General features: G+C 35.2%; 1 protein-coding gene across 8 annotated transcripts in view; it reads left to right on the top strand.

The window, feature by feature from the left end:
- The window catches only part of CPEB3 (cytoplasmic polyadenylation element binding protein 3), a 188,704-nt gene that overhangs the window by 69,349 nt on the left and 101,855 nt on the right, over window positions 1–17,500 (top strand). For 6 of the 8 annotated variants that reach the window (XM_081268700.1, XM_081268695.1, XM_081268696.1 and 3 more), the window contains 2 exons: window positions 1,480–1,639; window positions 11,998–12,054. In XM_081268700.1, the coding sequence (XP_081124826.1) occupies window positions 1,480–1,639; window positions 11,998–12,054 (217 nt within the window). The remainder of the gene's footprint in view (window positions 1–1,479; window positions 1,640–11,997; window positions 12,055–17,500) is intronic. The other 2 variants (XM_081268702.1, XM_081268701.1) reach the window with 1 other exon arrangement.

Genomic DNA, 17,500 nt, shown 5'->3' with positions numbered 1-17,500 from the left:
GTTAGGAGTGTATTCTAGTTAGAAGTGTGGTTATGATAGAAGGCGCCTAGATATTCATTATGGGATTGTCAGTGCCAGAAATAGGTTGTCATTTTGCCTCCTCATCAGCATACTTGTTTACTTCTGGCTTTTTCTGTGGAGAAAGAATATGATACTTCTTATGGGGATAGATAAGCCTGCATTTCTGGAAGTTCAGCTTCACTGCTTAAGTAATTAGAGCTTCCACTGATAATGTAAACCCAAAGCAAAACAAATGATCTGTCAGAAGACCTTAAAGGTAAAAGAAAAAACCTTGAGTTATATAGAAACCAAACTGGAGAACAGCTACAAAAACCTATGTTTCTTTCCTATCCGAGGATAAAGAAACTAATGAGTGCTGTTCATTGGAGAGGGGTAAGTGATCTAGTGCAAGGCTGGATAAATTGTACACTGTAGTTTGATTTGATTTGGCTGTTGAGATGTATGTCTTTTTTTTGTTGTTGTTGTTGTTGTTTTATTTTTTCTTGGTAGTACTAAGGATTGAACCCAAAGGTCTCTTACTACTGAGTGATACCCCTAGCCCCCCCTTTTTTTTTCTTTCCTATTTTGAGAAAGGGTCTTGTTAAATTGCCCCGGCTGGCCTTGAACTTACAGTCCTTCTGCCTCAGCCTCCCACGTTGCCAGACTCTTGCCTTTCTTAAATAAAGCAATCAAAGTCTATTTTATAGAATTACCTTAGGCCATAAACTACACTTCCCATTAGGTTTAGACTTGAAGAACTTGTAGCTTATGGTCTCTGGTGGGCTGGAGTGAAATATGGTGGAACTGGTTTTTTTGTTTTTGTTTTTGTTTTTCCCCCTTTTTCACTTAGTTTGTAGTAGCTTTCCCTTTTCAAATTGTTTTTTACTTACACATCATGGAAATACTACTTTGAGTTAAAATTTTTTTTATTAGTGCTTTTCTGAAGGTAACTTTAGTACTTTGGTCACATTTTTATTAGTGTATCTGAAGTATGGAATTTGTCACTCATAATATTAAAGATATCCATTAAATTACATTAAAATGATAATCACCTTTTCATTCTCAGAGAAGTGAGTCTGTTTGTAAACTGAGTACTAGCATTGTGGTTCTCCTCTGGGGGTGGGAGAAATTTCTATTCATTTAACAATGGAGGCATGGGGTGGAAGGTAGAGGGCAAAGCTAATTCACTTGACCCTTTTGAATTTACTTTTTCACTTCATTTGAGAGAAAATCAGTGTCCATTAGTGAGGCATTGACTTTATAAAATATTAGGGAAGAGGATTCAATTTAATTAATTTTGGAAACTAGAATTAAATATAATAGGCCAAATCATTAGTCTTAATGAAAGGAAGGACTGTGTTTTTAGAAATATTTTTAACTTTCATTCATGTCATCAATCCACAGCAGGAAGCAAATGAATTGGTATTTACTTTATGAAGTAATTTTATGTATCGTCTTGTTCTGTGTTTTTATTTTTAGGACCGGAGTAGGCCCTATGACACTTTTAACTTGCACTCGTTGGAGAACTCCTTAATGGATATGATAAGGACTGATCATGAGCCTCTGAAAGGTAAACACTACCCTCCCAGTGGCCCACCAATGAGTTTCGCTGATATAATGTGGAGGAATCATTTCGCAGGTTAGGAATATTCATATGTCCATTCCTTGCTTGGTGTTTTAAGCAAAAATCAGCTTTTTAATAATTGTGATTTTTTTTTGTTTTGTTTGTTGTTTGTTTTGTTTTGCTTCTGTAAAGCTTTGTGGAATGTATTTAAAATTGATTTTTGTTTTTAACCTGGGTTCAGCTACCTGCCATAATTAAGGTTGATTGCTTTATTCAGTAATGTCTGGAAGAAGCATGTGTGGGGTAGCTGAGGTCATGGTTATAGCATGAGACCAGAAGATAAATTTTTTGAGCTTTGGGCATTTGGAAACCTAAATTTGCATAGTTCATTTAAGTCAAGGTATACTGCAAGGAAGTATGAGATTTAGTAAATCAGTCTTCAAAGACTACTTCAGAAAGCTTTGCATAAAAGGATTCCTTTTAATTAGAGTATTATCACTTTCCCATAGGAAGTATTATAACACAGATTTAAGAACAGCCAGTGACCCTTTGCATAGTTTGAAGCTAAACCACAAGAAAGATGTCTTAAAGTATATAAATGTTTTGGGTCAAATATAAGGCAGAGTCTCAAGGTCAACAATATTAGGACTTCCTATTTTAGAGTTCATATAAATTTAGGACAGATGTTGCATTCATAATTACATATCATTCCTTTTATGGATTATAGGATTTTTTAAGTACCCTATAAAATTTTAAATACTAATACAAATTTTCTGTGGAAATACCCCACTTAGGTTAGGACCTAAATATATCTGAAAACTGTGAAGAGTTTGCCACAGGGATGCCCATCTAATGTGAACCTTGGTTCTTTCTAGGCCTTTATATAGGGTGTGACTGACTATGAACATCTGAAACTTCTTCAAGACACATCAGAAGTCCATTCCATCATTTTCTTTTTATACTTATGATTTTCTGCTGATTTTCTCAGTTTCCAGTGAAAAGTAGTAGTTAAGAGTAGATTATAAAGAAAGTAAAAGATTTTCAGAAAAGCTAGATATATATTTTTAAATATTTTTTTGGGGCTAGAGATGTGGCCCAAGCGGTAGCACGCTTGCCTGGCATGCGTGCGGCCCGGGTTTGATCCTCAGCACCACATACAAACAAAGATGTTGTGTCCGCCAAATACTAGAAAAATAAATATTAAAAAAATTCTCTCTCTCTCTCTCAAAAAAAAAATATATATATATATAATTTAAAAAAATATTTTTTAATTGTAGATTAACACAATACTTTTATTTTATTTATTTGTTTATTTTATGTGGTGCTAAGGATCAAACCAGTGCCTCACATGCACTAGGCAAACACTCCACCACTGAGCTACAACCCCAGCCCCAGAAAAGCTTTATTTTAAGGCCTTCAGAAGCAGGAAAAAAAAAACATTATTATGTTTAGTTATTGTTACCACATCTTTCTTTAGTTAAGATTAAGTACCTGGTAATTTAAAGCATAATTCACTTAGAAGTGAGAAAGATGTTTAAAACAACAACAACAACAACAAAACATTCACAGTCTATTTTGCATTTTTAGAATACTCTAAGGCTACATATGTCATCCTTCTCTACTATAAATAGCTATAAGCCTTTCCTATTTATTCTAAAATATTCAACTCCTGTTCTTTTATGCATACATGTTTTATTATGGGCTGTATTCTTTTTGACTTGCAGTAAAAGATTATGAAAGGTTATTAGATTGTAGCCTAAAATAATTTACCAGAATTTTGTGTACTTAGGTTAAGCAGAAGCTATTATGTTCCGTTGAGCAGTTCCTTTCATCGAACTGGCATTGTGTAAGGAGGGAACCTCACTGTGGGGTAATATAAATACCTGATTCCATTTGTGGTGGTCTTTTTTATTGCAGGCCCAACTACCTCTGCATAGCCTTCCTTACTAGCAGTTATGAGGTTTTGTCTATAAAAGCTTGCTGCACTGTGCTTATAATAAATATATCCTAATAAGTTGAAAGACACTTCATGCACTCTTTTTTATAGCCTCCTTATGGTTGCAGTTTCCCAGTTCATCATACTAACTACCACAGTGATTTCATATAAATGGACTACTTTCTTGTGATCAGTGATATCAGTATGTCATTGTCCTTTGTGCTTCGGGGTGTTTGGGCTTCCTGTTTCCCCTTTATAGCCAGGGGAGTTTTAGATCTGATTTATAGCATCGAATTTGATCCTTATCACCTATTACCATAATGAATGATACTTGCACCTTAAAATGTTTTAAGTAATTTTAGTTTTAAAAAGTAGCGAAAACTGTTAGAACTAAAAGGTAACTAACTAACTAAATAAATAAATAAAGCATTGTGGCTAGCCATGGTGGCTCATGCCTGTAATCTCAGCTACCCAGGAGGCTGATGCAAGAGGAACACAAGCTCAAGGCCAGCCTGGACATCTTAGCTAGATTCTGTCTCAAAATTTAAGACATTAAAAAGGACTGGGCTGCCCCATACTCCAGGAAGGAAGAGGGGCTACAGTTGAGTTGGTGCCAATATGGGGAAGCCTCCAAAGATACCCCTGAACTATAGGATTGGAGAGATTCCAAACTGACATCACACTGGAGTGGCCCCCAAGATGGCTGCCTGGAGAAGGATGTTCTGCTCCCCTTCTGCCAGACCTTACTTCACATATGTCTTTGGCTATTCATCTGTATCCTCTTATTATATCCTTTAATAATCTAATAAACTTGTAAATGTAAAAAAAAAAAAAAAAGGACTGGGAATGTAGCTTAGAGATAGAATGTCCTGTGTTCAATTCCCAGTACTGCAAAAAGAAGGAACGAAGCAAGCATGCATGCGTTGTGATGGTGTGTCCTTTAGTTTTCTATTTCCCATATAGTAAGTATTATCCGTGTTTCTCTTTGATCTTTATAATTTCTTAATAGGACTTATATTGGGACTTGTAGGTTGTTTACAGTTTTTCCTTTATTATAGATAATGCTACCATGAATGAGTTCAGACATATAGCATGTCTTTAAGGTAAATTCATAGTGATGGTCTTTGGGTCAAAAAATGTAAACAAATACATGGATTAAGCTTTAAGAGAAGTACGGGGGCTGGGATTGTGGCTCAGCAGTAGAGCGCTCGCTTAGCACGGGTGGGGACCCATGTTCGATCCTCAGCACCACATAAAAATAAAGGCACTAATAAAAAAATTAAAAAAAATAAATAAAGGCATTGTGTTGTGTCCATCTACAGCTAAAAAATAAATATTAAAAAAAAGAGAAGTACAATAGGCTAGGGTATCTATTGTGTGACTTCTCTATGGGCACGTCCAGAAACACTTTTCTCTATTCCATCTTATCTTCAGTGTCTCCTGCCTACACTTCAGCCTAGAGTCTTCTTATTCCAGTTGAATATAGGAACACTATTTTAAGGGTCTCAGATCTCAAGTACAGGGTGGTGGAGTTTTGTTTTCTTTGTTTTTGTAGCACTGGGAATTGAACTCAGAGCTTCCCACATGCTAGGCAAATGCTTTACTACTGAGCTTACACCCCCAGCCTTTTTAATCTTATTTTGAGACAGAGTCTGACTAAATTATCCAATCTGATCTCACACCTGTGATCTTAGTCTTCCAGGTGGCTGGGGTTACAGGTGTGTGCTACTGAGCCTGGCTAGTAATTGTCTTTTGTATGTTTCTTTGTCTTGGTGGTTTTTTTCCCCTAGAGCTCAATTTACTTTTTCTTCAGGGGAGAAAAAAAAAAAAAAAGAAAAAGTGCTGGTGATTGAATCCAGGGGTACTCTATCATTGAGCTACATCACTAACCATTTTTAAAAAATATTTTTATTTGAGACAGGGTCTTGCTAAATTTGCTGAGGCTGGCCTTGAACTTGCAATCTTTCTGCTGCAGCTTCTGGAGTTGCTGGGATTACAGGCATGTGCCACCATACCCAGCTGATCTCTGCTCTTATTTGTAGTAGATTGAAGGGAAAGCCAACTCTTCTCATAACTATGATGATTAAGGGGATTTCTAGTGTTGAAAGAAGTAGGATAGGAGAGGAAAAGGGCTAGGGATAAAACTCAGTGATAGAGTGATTGTGAGCATAGATTTCATCCCCAGAACCCCCACCCTCAAACATACACACACATACACAGAGGTGATGTAGTGGCTCACATCTGTAATCCCAGTGACTTGGGAAACTGAGGTATGAGGATCACAAGTTCAAGACTAGCCTCAGCAATTTAGTGAGACTCTTAGTGACTTAGAACCTTTTTCAAAATTTAAAAAGGGAGGCATGTACCAGAGTGGTAAAACTCCCCTGGGTTCACTCCCCACTACTCCCCTGACCAAAAAAAAAAAAAAAAAAAAAAAGGGGGGGGGTAGAGGGAAGATTCATCTCTATACAGTCTTTATAGTTGTCCCCTGACTTGAAAACCTGATTTCATTAGTCATACTCTCCGTACTCTAGAATAATAAGGGAATACCAACTTCAGTGTGCTGGCAGAGTTGGTGATACTGGGAAGCAAAGATCCTATCCTCTAGCTAGGGAAGCACTACATCTAGTCAGAAAACAGGGAGGGAGTCACTTTTGCTTTATCCTGAGCCATTTCCTTAAAATAAAAGATCTGGCTGACTGGGAGTAGGGCCTAATGAAGAGTTTTAATAATATATTTGAATTTTCTGTTCCTTTGCCATTTGTGAAACTTGAAAAATGAAAAGAGCAGGTATCAGTTAAGAACTGATATTGAGGGTCTTGCTTTTCAAAGGTATACTAAAACAGTCTGAGGAAAAACCAGCGTATCTTCTGGTAATAGTGCTTTAGGTACGTTTAAATTGACAGAAACTTGGAAGGAGTGGATGCTATCCCTTTGTTGTTATAAAGGCATTTTTATTCATCACAATTTAAATTTAGTATTATAGAGACTTTCACAAAATTGTCCCCCTGTTTTGGAATTTTGAGATTTTCTTGTGAGAAAAATGCATCTTCATTACATTTTGATGACTGACTTCCTGGATGTTCCAGAAAAATACATTGTCTCTTTACTTCTGATGCTTGAATCATTGCTTAGTTTTATTTTTGTTATCTCTCTTTAGCCTATCAGTGCATCTTGTATAAAATTAGCAGATTCCACCAGTGGTAGAGCTTTGCCAGTAAGCATGAGGCCTTGGATTTGATCACCAGTACCATGTATAAGTGCATGCAAGTGCACATGTACAAATATATACATGCGCATGAGTGCAGGTGCGCGCGCGCATGCGCGCGCGCACACACACACACACACACACACACACACACACACACACACACACCAGATTCTGTAAACTATTAGGGGACTGGTTCTGAATCAGCAAGAAGTGATTTTTCTATGCATTTTTCAACTTTTTTTTTTTTTTTTTTTTTTTTTGGTACCAGGGATTGAACCCAGGGTGCTTAACCACTGAGCCACATCCTTAGCCCTTTTTGTTTTTTTATTTTGAGACAAGGCCTTGAATGCAGCCCATGCCCATCAACTTTTTTTTTTTTTTTTTTTTTTTTTTGAGACAGAGTTTTATTTTGTTGTCCAGAGTGGCCTCAAATTTCCTGGGCTCATGCAATCCTCCCATCATAGCCTCCTAGGTAGCTGGGACTACAGATTTACACTACCTTGCCTAGCTTTACATATAGCATTTTAATCATCTGACAGTTCTAAAAGAAAAGGATTTAGAAATTCTGATTTATTGTTCTGAAGTACAATCTTAAGTGAAACAGAGGCACAAAAGATTTAACAGTTTGCTGAAGCCAGGTGTGACAGCATTGTGAGATTGAGGTGGGAGAATCACTTGAACCTATGAGTTTGAGACCAGCCTGGGAAAAATGCTGAAAATTATTCATTACTGGTAGGTGAAGAAACTAGGAATTAAACGTAGGCCTAAGCCTTTTACTTTGCTGATTAGTCTTTTGGGACATCTTTAGAATATATAGTACCAGAATTTAATGATTTCCTTTAGAGAAATTTTTTAATTTTTTTTTCTATATTTTTACATATTGTATCTTATAGATACATTTTCTTTTTTATGAATGTTTTCTTAAGGAATATGTTGCCAAATTTTTAGAAAAAAGTGGTGGGAAATAACATTCAGTAGAATATACATTTTACCTTATAATCTTTTCTGGAATATAGCGCTAATATGTTGTTATGTAAAGCTCTCTGAAGATGGTGATTAGAGGAAGGTACAGCAGTTTTTCCCCAATTTATAACGTATTGCACAAGTAAAGAAATGACTTTCATCATTAATTTTGAATTAATAAAAATTCCAAGTTTTATTTTGGACACGTTCAAGTTTAGTTTTAGTTGAACTCTGAAACTTTAGTTTTAATAACTAGATTTTAAAATATAAATGAATTAAGCTTATGGAACTGATTTTTATAGTATAAATAACCATTTGTAACCCTTTTCTCTAAATTCTCCCTTTATCCCTTCTCAACCTTATTTATCAGGTGCTATGTAGTAGGCAAAGTGGGACATAGTCTCAGATTTCCACAGCATCATTTAACTCAGTAAATCCAAGTATGCCTTCCAGTTTTTGAAACCTTATATTTTGCACTAAAAAGATAGCTAGCTGACAAGAACAATTTAAAAATAGCAGACCATGGACAGGTGACAAAATGTCACACTGGCAGCACCAGACTGAATTAACAAAAATCACCAGATGTCACACACTTGATTCTATTTTCACAGCTGATTAAACAGCAGTATTTGTTGGACAAAAGGAAGAAAAAAGAAATGGCCTCATCCGAATTTGGAACTAGTTTTCCTTTTGCTGTTATATATTTTCTTTCTTGTCTGAAACCCCTTAACAACCATAAAAATGAGTACATACAACATATTAAGACAGAATATATAGAAAAATTCTAGTCTTAGAAAAGAAACCATCCCATATGCACACTCCCTAAATTGGAAGAGTATAAATCAAAATGATAACTGTGCTTGTCTTTAATGATATAAAATCTTCATTTTCCTGTACTATCTAATGTATCTCCAGTGAAACTGTTGCATTTTGTAATCTAAACATTAATTTTTGAAGAGGTAACTAGCTTGCAGAAGCCATAAGTGAATTGATTGATTGATTGATTGATTGATTGCAGTTCTGAGGATTGAACCCAGGGCCTTACACTCGCTAGGCAAGTAATCTGCCACAGAGCTACAGCTCTGACCCATAAGTGATTTTACCAAAACAATACAAAACAAAACATAACAAAACAAAAATTACATTTAATTGGAGGGAAAAATTAAATTATATTTAAATAATTGGTTATATCGTTCTGGCATTGACCCCAAGTTTTTTTAAATAAAAGCATGTGTTGTTAGCTTTCATCCACAGATCCATTGAAGTCAAACAGAATTAGGGAGAATACCAGGAAAAGTAAAAAGTGCTTTGCTTTTCAGCAATTAGTGATGCCTTCCATCTGCAAAACAGTGCCTAAGGCTCTTGTTTTTCTTCCTTAAGAAAGATGAATTGGAAGTAATCAGTACAGGATAGAGAATGATAATTAGAAAATAACCCAGCTTCCTTCCAGTTCAACTTTCTAAGCTGAAAAGTTCTAACCTCTTATGAAAAGAGTCAAAAAGGATCCAAGTTTTGAGTGATGAAAGCAGCACCCCTTTAATTTTGAGAATATTTGTCCATCCAGAAATATACAAAAATTGTTATTTGGTGTAGTGGCTATAAACTAGATAATTCTTTCCTACAAACGTAGACATACGGAATAAAAGAAGTTGAATGAGGATCCGTTGAATTTGGGTTTACTTGATTTCCTTGATAACCCTTTATTATTCTAGTAATATTAGGGAACCTAGCTTTGTAGGAACTACACCCTTCTCTGAGTCACATCTAATATTCATGTATATTAGTATTTGGTAGTCAGGATTATCTGGAAATAATGGAGGAGAGAACACTGGTATAGCTAATTGATGCCAGAATGTAAATTGTTCTTACTGAGTCAAAACCCTGTTCTGGTGACAGATTCTTCTATAATAGTTTCTGATGAAGGTTATGGTAGGAGATAGCACTCATTACATATAGTATGAACCATAATGTTCAGGGACTTTAAAATGACTTAAAAATCAGAAAACATAACAAGGCATATGGAACATTTGCATATGTAGATACATTAGGTGTGTCTTCCAACAATGGGGTACTTTTTGAAATTTCTAATAATTAGCTTCTAATAAATACGAAAAGTTCTGAAATCTATAAAAATAGGCATGGATTTTCTGTCAAAACCATTATAATGGATTCTGAATAGGAATTTTAGTATATTATAAATGCTAGCAAGATAGTCTCTACAAAACTAGGATAATTGCAATATTCTTTGTCCTAATAAGATTTAAAATAATAAAAACAAAATCATTTTTATTGAAATCCCTGTAAAATGCTTACTGGCAAATTAGAAAAATTTTATTAGAATTCATAAATTGTTGATGATTTTTCTGTTCTTACACACACACACACACACACACACACACACACATATCAATGCAAGTGATACACCTACACTTCTGAGGGATTTGATTTTTATACACTTTTTGTTGTTTTGAGGGAGCTGAGAATTAAACCCAGGGCTTTGCACACACTAGGCAAGTATTCTTCCAATGAGCTACACCCCCAGCCCTTCACTAATTCTTAGTATGAAATGACCTTTCACAAATTATCATAGAATATTTAAGAAATTAGGATGTTTTGTTTAGGTAAAAAAACATAATTTTTTTCCTAGGAATTTATAATTCCTCCTTTTTATTCGAGGCAACTGCTCTGTTTCTTCTTCTGTGATGCTTTTCTTTTGTGCCAGAAGAGCTTGATGATGCTGTTTTTCCTCTAATCTTCAATAACAGAGTTTAATACCAAGTAATAATTGTCTCTTTTGCAATTATGTATAAAATCATATTCATTGTAAAAATCGATCGATTTTACTTTATCTCCAGCTTTCTCTGTTAATAACTGTTTTCTCCCCACATATATGCTTGACATTTTTAAATTTATATAGTGGTTGTGAAATAGAATTAACATTTTCTGAGAATTTCATAATCCTTGACATAACTGGACATTAAAACCTCAAAGAGCTAGGTATAGTGGTACATGCCTATAATCACAGCAATTTGAGAGGCTGAGGCAGGAGATTGCAAGTTCAAGGCCAACCTCAGCAATTTACTGAGGCCCTAAGCAACTTTGGGAAACTCTGTGTCAAAAAATTTTAAAAAGGGCTGGGATGTAACCCAGTAGTAAAGCACCCCTGGGTTAAATTCCCAGTACCAAAAAACAAAAACAACAAAAAAAAGCTCAGTGGTAGAGTGATTCTTTGAATTCAGTCCTCAGAACAGCAACAAAACAAAACCTTGTAGAACAAAGTTTATACATATTAGCTTTAAAAACTGTTGTGTTAATAACTATTTTGTTGAAAGAATTGGTCAAAAAATTTTACCAAGTACATTTTCCCCCATACAAGATACTGTTTAATTTTTCTATTGATATATCCACTTCTTGGTCTCAAATAACAAATGAAAAAAAAATCAAATATCTACATCTTTCACTTTTATCCCTGAGGGTCATTAGTTGAAACTTCTGATTCCAGCTCATCATCTAGTAGACCAGAGGTTTCGAAACTCTGTGAAGGGCTAAAAAGTAAATATTTTAGGCTTTATAGGCCACATGGCCTCTGTCGCATATTATTATTTGTTTTTGTTTGATTTTGCAACCCTTTAAAAATGTCAAAATAGTTCTTAGCTCAGAGACATACAAAAACAGGCAGCTGACCAATATGGCCAAAAATTTTCAACTCCTGTAATAATTGTAAGAATAAAGGTCTGGAAATTAATATTATGCCCAAGGTCATAAAACTAGTTAATGATGGGGAAAGCCTAAAAAGTCTACATATTTTTAAACCAGTAATTTTTTCCCCACTCTGTTACATAAATTTCGCTATCTTTCTTCTGGTTGCCATTCTAATAATTATGTTGCAATTTTGAGTCATTATGAAACCTGTTTCTTTTTATTGTCTCTAAGCTTCAAGTTTATATACTTTTTTTTTTTTGGCTGCTTGAATTTGAAAGGCACTATGAATGATTGTTTAAATTAAATTCTTAATACAGGGAATTGGCATGTTCAAATTGGAATGTGGAAGATGTGAAAATTTCAGACTATTATAACAGAAGCTTCTTTTTTGTTTTGTTGTATTTTATTTGTATTGAGACTTTGCCTTTGTTTTAAGACTTTTCATGTGTATGTTTTATGACTTGATTTACAAAGTTGTAATTGCTTTGGCCTTTGGTAGCATTTTTGTTATAGATTGATCTGTTTTAACTTTTTGTAATGTTAATATTTTATAATGTGTCTGAAATTATTATATTGAGTTTTCTTTTCTTTGGCTTAAAATAAAATTACTTTATTTTTTAGGTCGCATGGGAATAAATTTCCACCATCCGGGAACAGATAATATTATGGCACTTAACAGTAAGTCCTCATATGAAATATTCTGTAAAAGCAACAATCATGTTTGCAACATATGATTTCCACCTTTCTTATTAACTGTTCATTATATTTCAACCTTTCATTGAACGTAGTGTCGGCCATTATTCTATACCAGTAGTTCTCAAAAGTGTGGTCCTTAGGATTAACACATCAGCCTCCCTTAGGAAATTATTAAAAATGCAAAGTTTCCAGCTCTTCTACATACCTACTTAATCAGTTTAAGGATGGGACCCAGAAATCTGTGTATTAAGAAGTCCTGTACATGATTCTGTGTGGGCTAAAGTTTTAAAATTATGACTCTGTGGCAGAGTTGGCAAACTATAGCCTAGTAAGTCAAATCTGGCTTAATGCCTGGTTTTTTATTTATTTTTATTTTTTAAATTTGTTCTAATTAGTTATACATGACAGCAGAATGCATTTTGTTTCCCTTTTTAATATATATATTTTTTAGTTGTAGTTGGACACAATACCTTTATTTTACCTATTTATTTTTATGTAGTACTGAGGATCAAACCCAGTGCCTTGCATGTGCTAGGCGAGTGCTCTACCACTGAGCCAGGATCCCAGCCCTGCATTTTGTTTCTTAGTGCCTGTTTTTGTAAATAACATTTTATTGGAACATAGTCACACCCATTCATTTATAGATTGTCTGAAGCTCCTTTCGTGCTACAAAGCAGAGCTTACAAAGCCTACCCTATTTACTGTCTGACCCTTTTCAGAAAATATTTGCCAACTCTCACTCTACATCATTAAAGTGGGGCAATGAAGGAAGGAGATTAAGGGGGAGGAGTAGGGAAGAGAATGTGAATGGATAAATCAATTAATTCATACATAACTCAGAATCTTCTCGTTATGGGCAAATAGCTGACATGTATTTTAAGCTGAACATCCAGGGGTCTCCCACATTAGTGAAATTTGCATGTTATAGGTGTCAGTAGCTTTGTAGGTTAAAATTGGTTTTGACTAGTATAATTGTTGGGTTAAGTACTAGAGCAACAAAAATTATATACCAGAAAGTCATGATATATTATGTATATAATATAATATGTATATTATATCAGTTATTATGTATTATATCAGTTAATACTGGAAAAAATATCTAGCTAGCATCAAGTCTCTTTCTAGTGTTGTAGACCAAATAGCTTTACAGAAGAATAGTCTCTGAATAGAAATTGACAGTCACAAGGACCATTGAATATCTTAGAATTGAAATTTTCTCTTCTATCAAGTGAGTGAGATCAGATTGTCCTCTCTCATCCTCCCAGATAGTCAAACTGATTTATATACATATGGGAGAAACACTTGGTAAATCTAAGGCTGTGTTATTCCTTTTCCTTTTTTTTTTTTTTTTTTTTTTGGTACTAGAGATTGAACTCAGGGGCACTTGACCACTGAGCCACATCCCCAGTCCTTTTGTATTTTATTTAGAGACAGGGTCTCACTGAGTTGCTTAGTGCCTCACTTTTGCTGCGGCTGGCTTTGAACTCATGATCCTCTTGGTTCAGCCTCCCGAGCTGCAGTGATTACAAGCATGTGCCACTGCACCCAGCTCCTTTTCCTCTTGATTAAAGATATTGAGATACCAATGAAGTTCCTTAAGACAGATATTTCCAAAATATGTATTCCACATTTCCTTTGTTCTGAGATGCATTGTGCTTACCAGTGAGCACTGCTAAGAACCACTGGCAAGGCTTTGTGTTGCAGGTTAATCATTTTAAAAATATAAATATATAGCTGGTATCCCCTCCTTTGGAGGGTCTTAGAAATAATAAAAATTCTGAAGTATTTAATTCTCATTTTTGATTTTTTTTTCTTTGGTTTTGATGCTGGAGATAGAATCCAGGGCCTCAAACATGCTAGGAAGGTGCTCTACCACTGAGCTATTTCCCCATCCCTTTTTATATTTCATTTTAAGACAGGATCTTGCAAAGTTGCCCAGGCTGGCCTCAAATATGGGATCTTCCTGCCTTAGGATCCCAAGTAGCTCGGATTCAAGGCGTCCACTGTCATGTTCAGTTCATTATCTAATTTCTAAAAGTAGGATCACTTTACATTTAGATTATGCTACCTCTACTTTTTTTTCTAAAGGGATGGAATTAATAAGCATACTTATCTTGCTGAGTTTTAGCAATAATTAGTTGTGAAAATGCTTCAGTTAGATGATTGGATTTAGAGTTGAATATAAAAAAACAGTATGGTAGTGTGTCTGCCTGAAGCAATTAGTATGTATATGAGAAAAGATCTAATTTGACATGATGTAAGCCTTCTTTTGCAAGAAGGAGAGAGTGTAATTTGTGACATTTTGGGTAAAAAAGAAGCTAAAAGACATTTTTCTTCTTAAAAGGTTTTGATTATCTTTGATTTGATTTTCTTTAACTCTCTGCTTTTAAATAAGATATTTCATTTAAGTCCTTTCCATTTTGTACATGTTGCTCAAATCACCCTTTTAGCCTCAATTCTCTCATCTTTGAGAGAAGAGGATTGATTAGGTAATTTTAATGCCTGCTTTCAGCATGTATCTTCTGTGGTGGTCTGATATATTTCAGAGTACTAAAAGGGCCATTTTGCTGTTATCTTTATCAAATGTTGATGAGCTCCACATGGTTGCAGTAGGACGGCACATAGAAAAGGGCATCAATATTCACATGGTTCTGTGGAAAGACATCAATATTCACATGGAGCCCTGTTGGCTGCTCAAAATACACCATAAAAACAACCAGAGTTTGGGCTGGGGATGTTGCTCAATGGTAGAGCACTTGCCTAGCATGCATGAGAATCTGGGTTCTATCCTCAGCACAACAAGAAACAAAACCAAATAAACAGCAGGCACAGTGAGTGGCACATGCCTGCAATCTCAGGAGGATCACAAGTTCAAGGCCAGCCTCAGCAATTTAGCCAGGCCCTAAGCAACTTAGTAAGACCCTGTCTCAAAAAATAAAAGGGCTGGGAATGTAGCTCAGATATTCAATCCCCAGTACTGGAAAACAAAAACAAAAATAAAACAACCAGAATTTGACATTTGCACTGCTTACTGTGAATTTTCTTTTGAAGTTTGGCTCTAACTTGAGGTGATCATAATCCTCTTTGGGAGGTACTTCTGGGATTTTCAGGCTTTGACATATTTGCTGTGATAAAACTTTTCTCCCCTTTTGTAGAGTTAAGCCCAGATCATGTAGCAATGTATGTAGCACACATGCACACATACATACTTGTGTAGTTTTTGTTTCCTTTTTCTGTCTTCTATCCTGTGACTGGCCTGTTTTCCTTCCTTTCCCTCAAGTTTCATATAGAAATAATTGAGATGAAGTCAGATATTAAAACTTTATCCAGAATTTGTGATTATTGGAAGGGACTCGATTGAAGTTGAGCCATACTTTCAGGAAAGCAGTGGCTGGTTAAGAAAATTGAGGATGCTTTTTTTTCCATAGAGAAAATAGGCTGTTATAAACAAGTAAATATTAGAGAGTTACTTGATGTGTACAAAATTAAAAACAGAGGAGTAGTGTGGTTTAAGTGATAGTATCATTGGCTCAAAGAAGGTTTCTTCTAAGCCAGCTGGAACGCATGTGAGACCTGAAGAGAAAACAGTGAAGTAGCGTAGCCTTGAAACACATGTCTGGAGTCAGGCAAATCTGACTCTACCTCTTATAGCTATAGGACCTTAGGGCCACATTCTTAACTCCTCTTTGCCTTTGGTTTCTTCACTTGTAAAATGGAGGGCATGATCACTTTGCAATATATCTATATCTTTGTGTGTATGTGTGTGATACGGGGATTGAACCCAGGAGTGCTTTATCACTGAGCTATATCCCCAGCCCCTTATTACGTTTTATTTTGAGACAGGGTCTCACTAAGTGCTGAGGCTGGCTTTGAACTCGGGATACTTGTGCCTCAGCTCTTGGTAACCAGGCCTGGCAGCTACATATAATGTTTTTTTTTTTTTTTTTCTTGGTACCAGATATTGAACCCAGGGGCGATTTATTTATTTATTTATTTATTTATTTATTTATTTATTTCAGGTGGACACGATATCTTTATTTTATTTTTATGTGGTGCTGAGGATCGAACCCAGTGCCTCACGCATGCTAGGCGAGCACGCTCCCACTTGAGCCACATACCCAGCCCCTTTATTTTTTATTTTGAGACAGGGTCTCACTAAGTTGCTTAGGGCCTCACTAACTTGCTGGGGCCAGCTTTGAATTTGTGATGCTCCTGCCTCCTGAGCCGCTGGGATTACAGAAGTGTGCCACTGCATGTGGCTATATATAAATCTATAAAGCTCAGCATAGTGCCTGATTTGTAGATAATGCTCAAGTTAGCTACTGTTGTAGTTGTTTACATCAGTTTTATTGCTGCCTTTTTAAGATCTTTTTTTTCTTTGCATATTAGATTTCTAAAACATGAATGTATCATACACCATTTATATTTAGATAGATGTTTTCTTGATGAAATTTAAGGGCGCACACCTGTTAATCATCTTGTAAGGCTAGAGTGACTGTACTGGGATACATTCCCATCTGTTTGGGGTGAATCTTTTTTTTTCCTGGATGAAATACTTTCTGTCACCTGACTTTGGAATATGTGTCTTCTTTGGGTCCTATAGCCCCTTCACAGCTGTTACATCTCTTGTGATATTCGCACTATTTATGATAGCTCCAAAAGGTAAATAATTTAAATGTCCCTCAACTAGAGAATGTATAAAGAACTTGTGGTACATCCATACAATGACATCGTATTCAGCAATAAAAAGGAAATGGACTGTTATGACATACAATTAATTATATTAACAGCTCTTAAAATAATTATGCTGAAGTAAAAAATAAACTAGACCAATAAAAGTCCATATTAGATGATTCCACTAACATAAAATTTTAGAAAATGTAAACTAAACTACAGTGACAAGACAATAAAGCAGCTTCAAGAAGGGAGTTTTTGAAGTCATAGTGTCCTCTTTTTTTCTTATTATAAGTTGCATCTAGTTGAGTGAGTCTCTGAATCTCCTTAAGCCTTAGTTTAAAAATCTACACGTGGACATTTAATGATTCTCACCCTAACCACGTCATTGTTTTGTAAGATTCAGATGAGCTAAGGCAGATATACAAATAAAATATTTTACTGCTACATTTGGGAAGTATTCAGAAAAGATATTGTCAGAAAAAAACAGGACAGAGGTTCAATATTGTTTAAAAGTTCATGCCATTTTTTCCTCAGATCTTTCAGATTGTAATTAGAGAATATTACACGGTAAGAGGTAAATAAGAAATTTGAAGTATTACTTCCCCTCTGACAGGGTGAAATGATTATTTACCCTCATTCTTCCTTATCAAACTGTCTAAAATATTTATAAATTGAAGCATCCAAGAATAAAACTGGAACAATCTAAAAGACTTAAAATTTTAATTTCTTAAAAAAAAGGCAAAAACCAAAA

The sequence above is a fragment of the Spermophilus citellus genome (assembly GCF_964194105.1).
Source record: "Spermophilus citellus genome assembly, chromosome: 15".
In the NCBI taxonomy this organism is placed as follows: domain Eukaryota; kingdom Metazoa; phylum Chordata; class Mammalia; order Rodentia; family Sciuridae; genus Spermophilus; species Spermophilus citellus.
The sequence above is the reverse complement of the archived record's forward strand: the minus strand, read 5'-3'. Positions and strand labels throughout refer to the sequence as shown.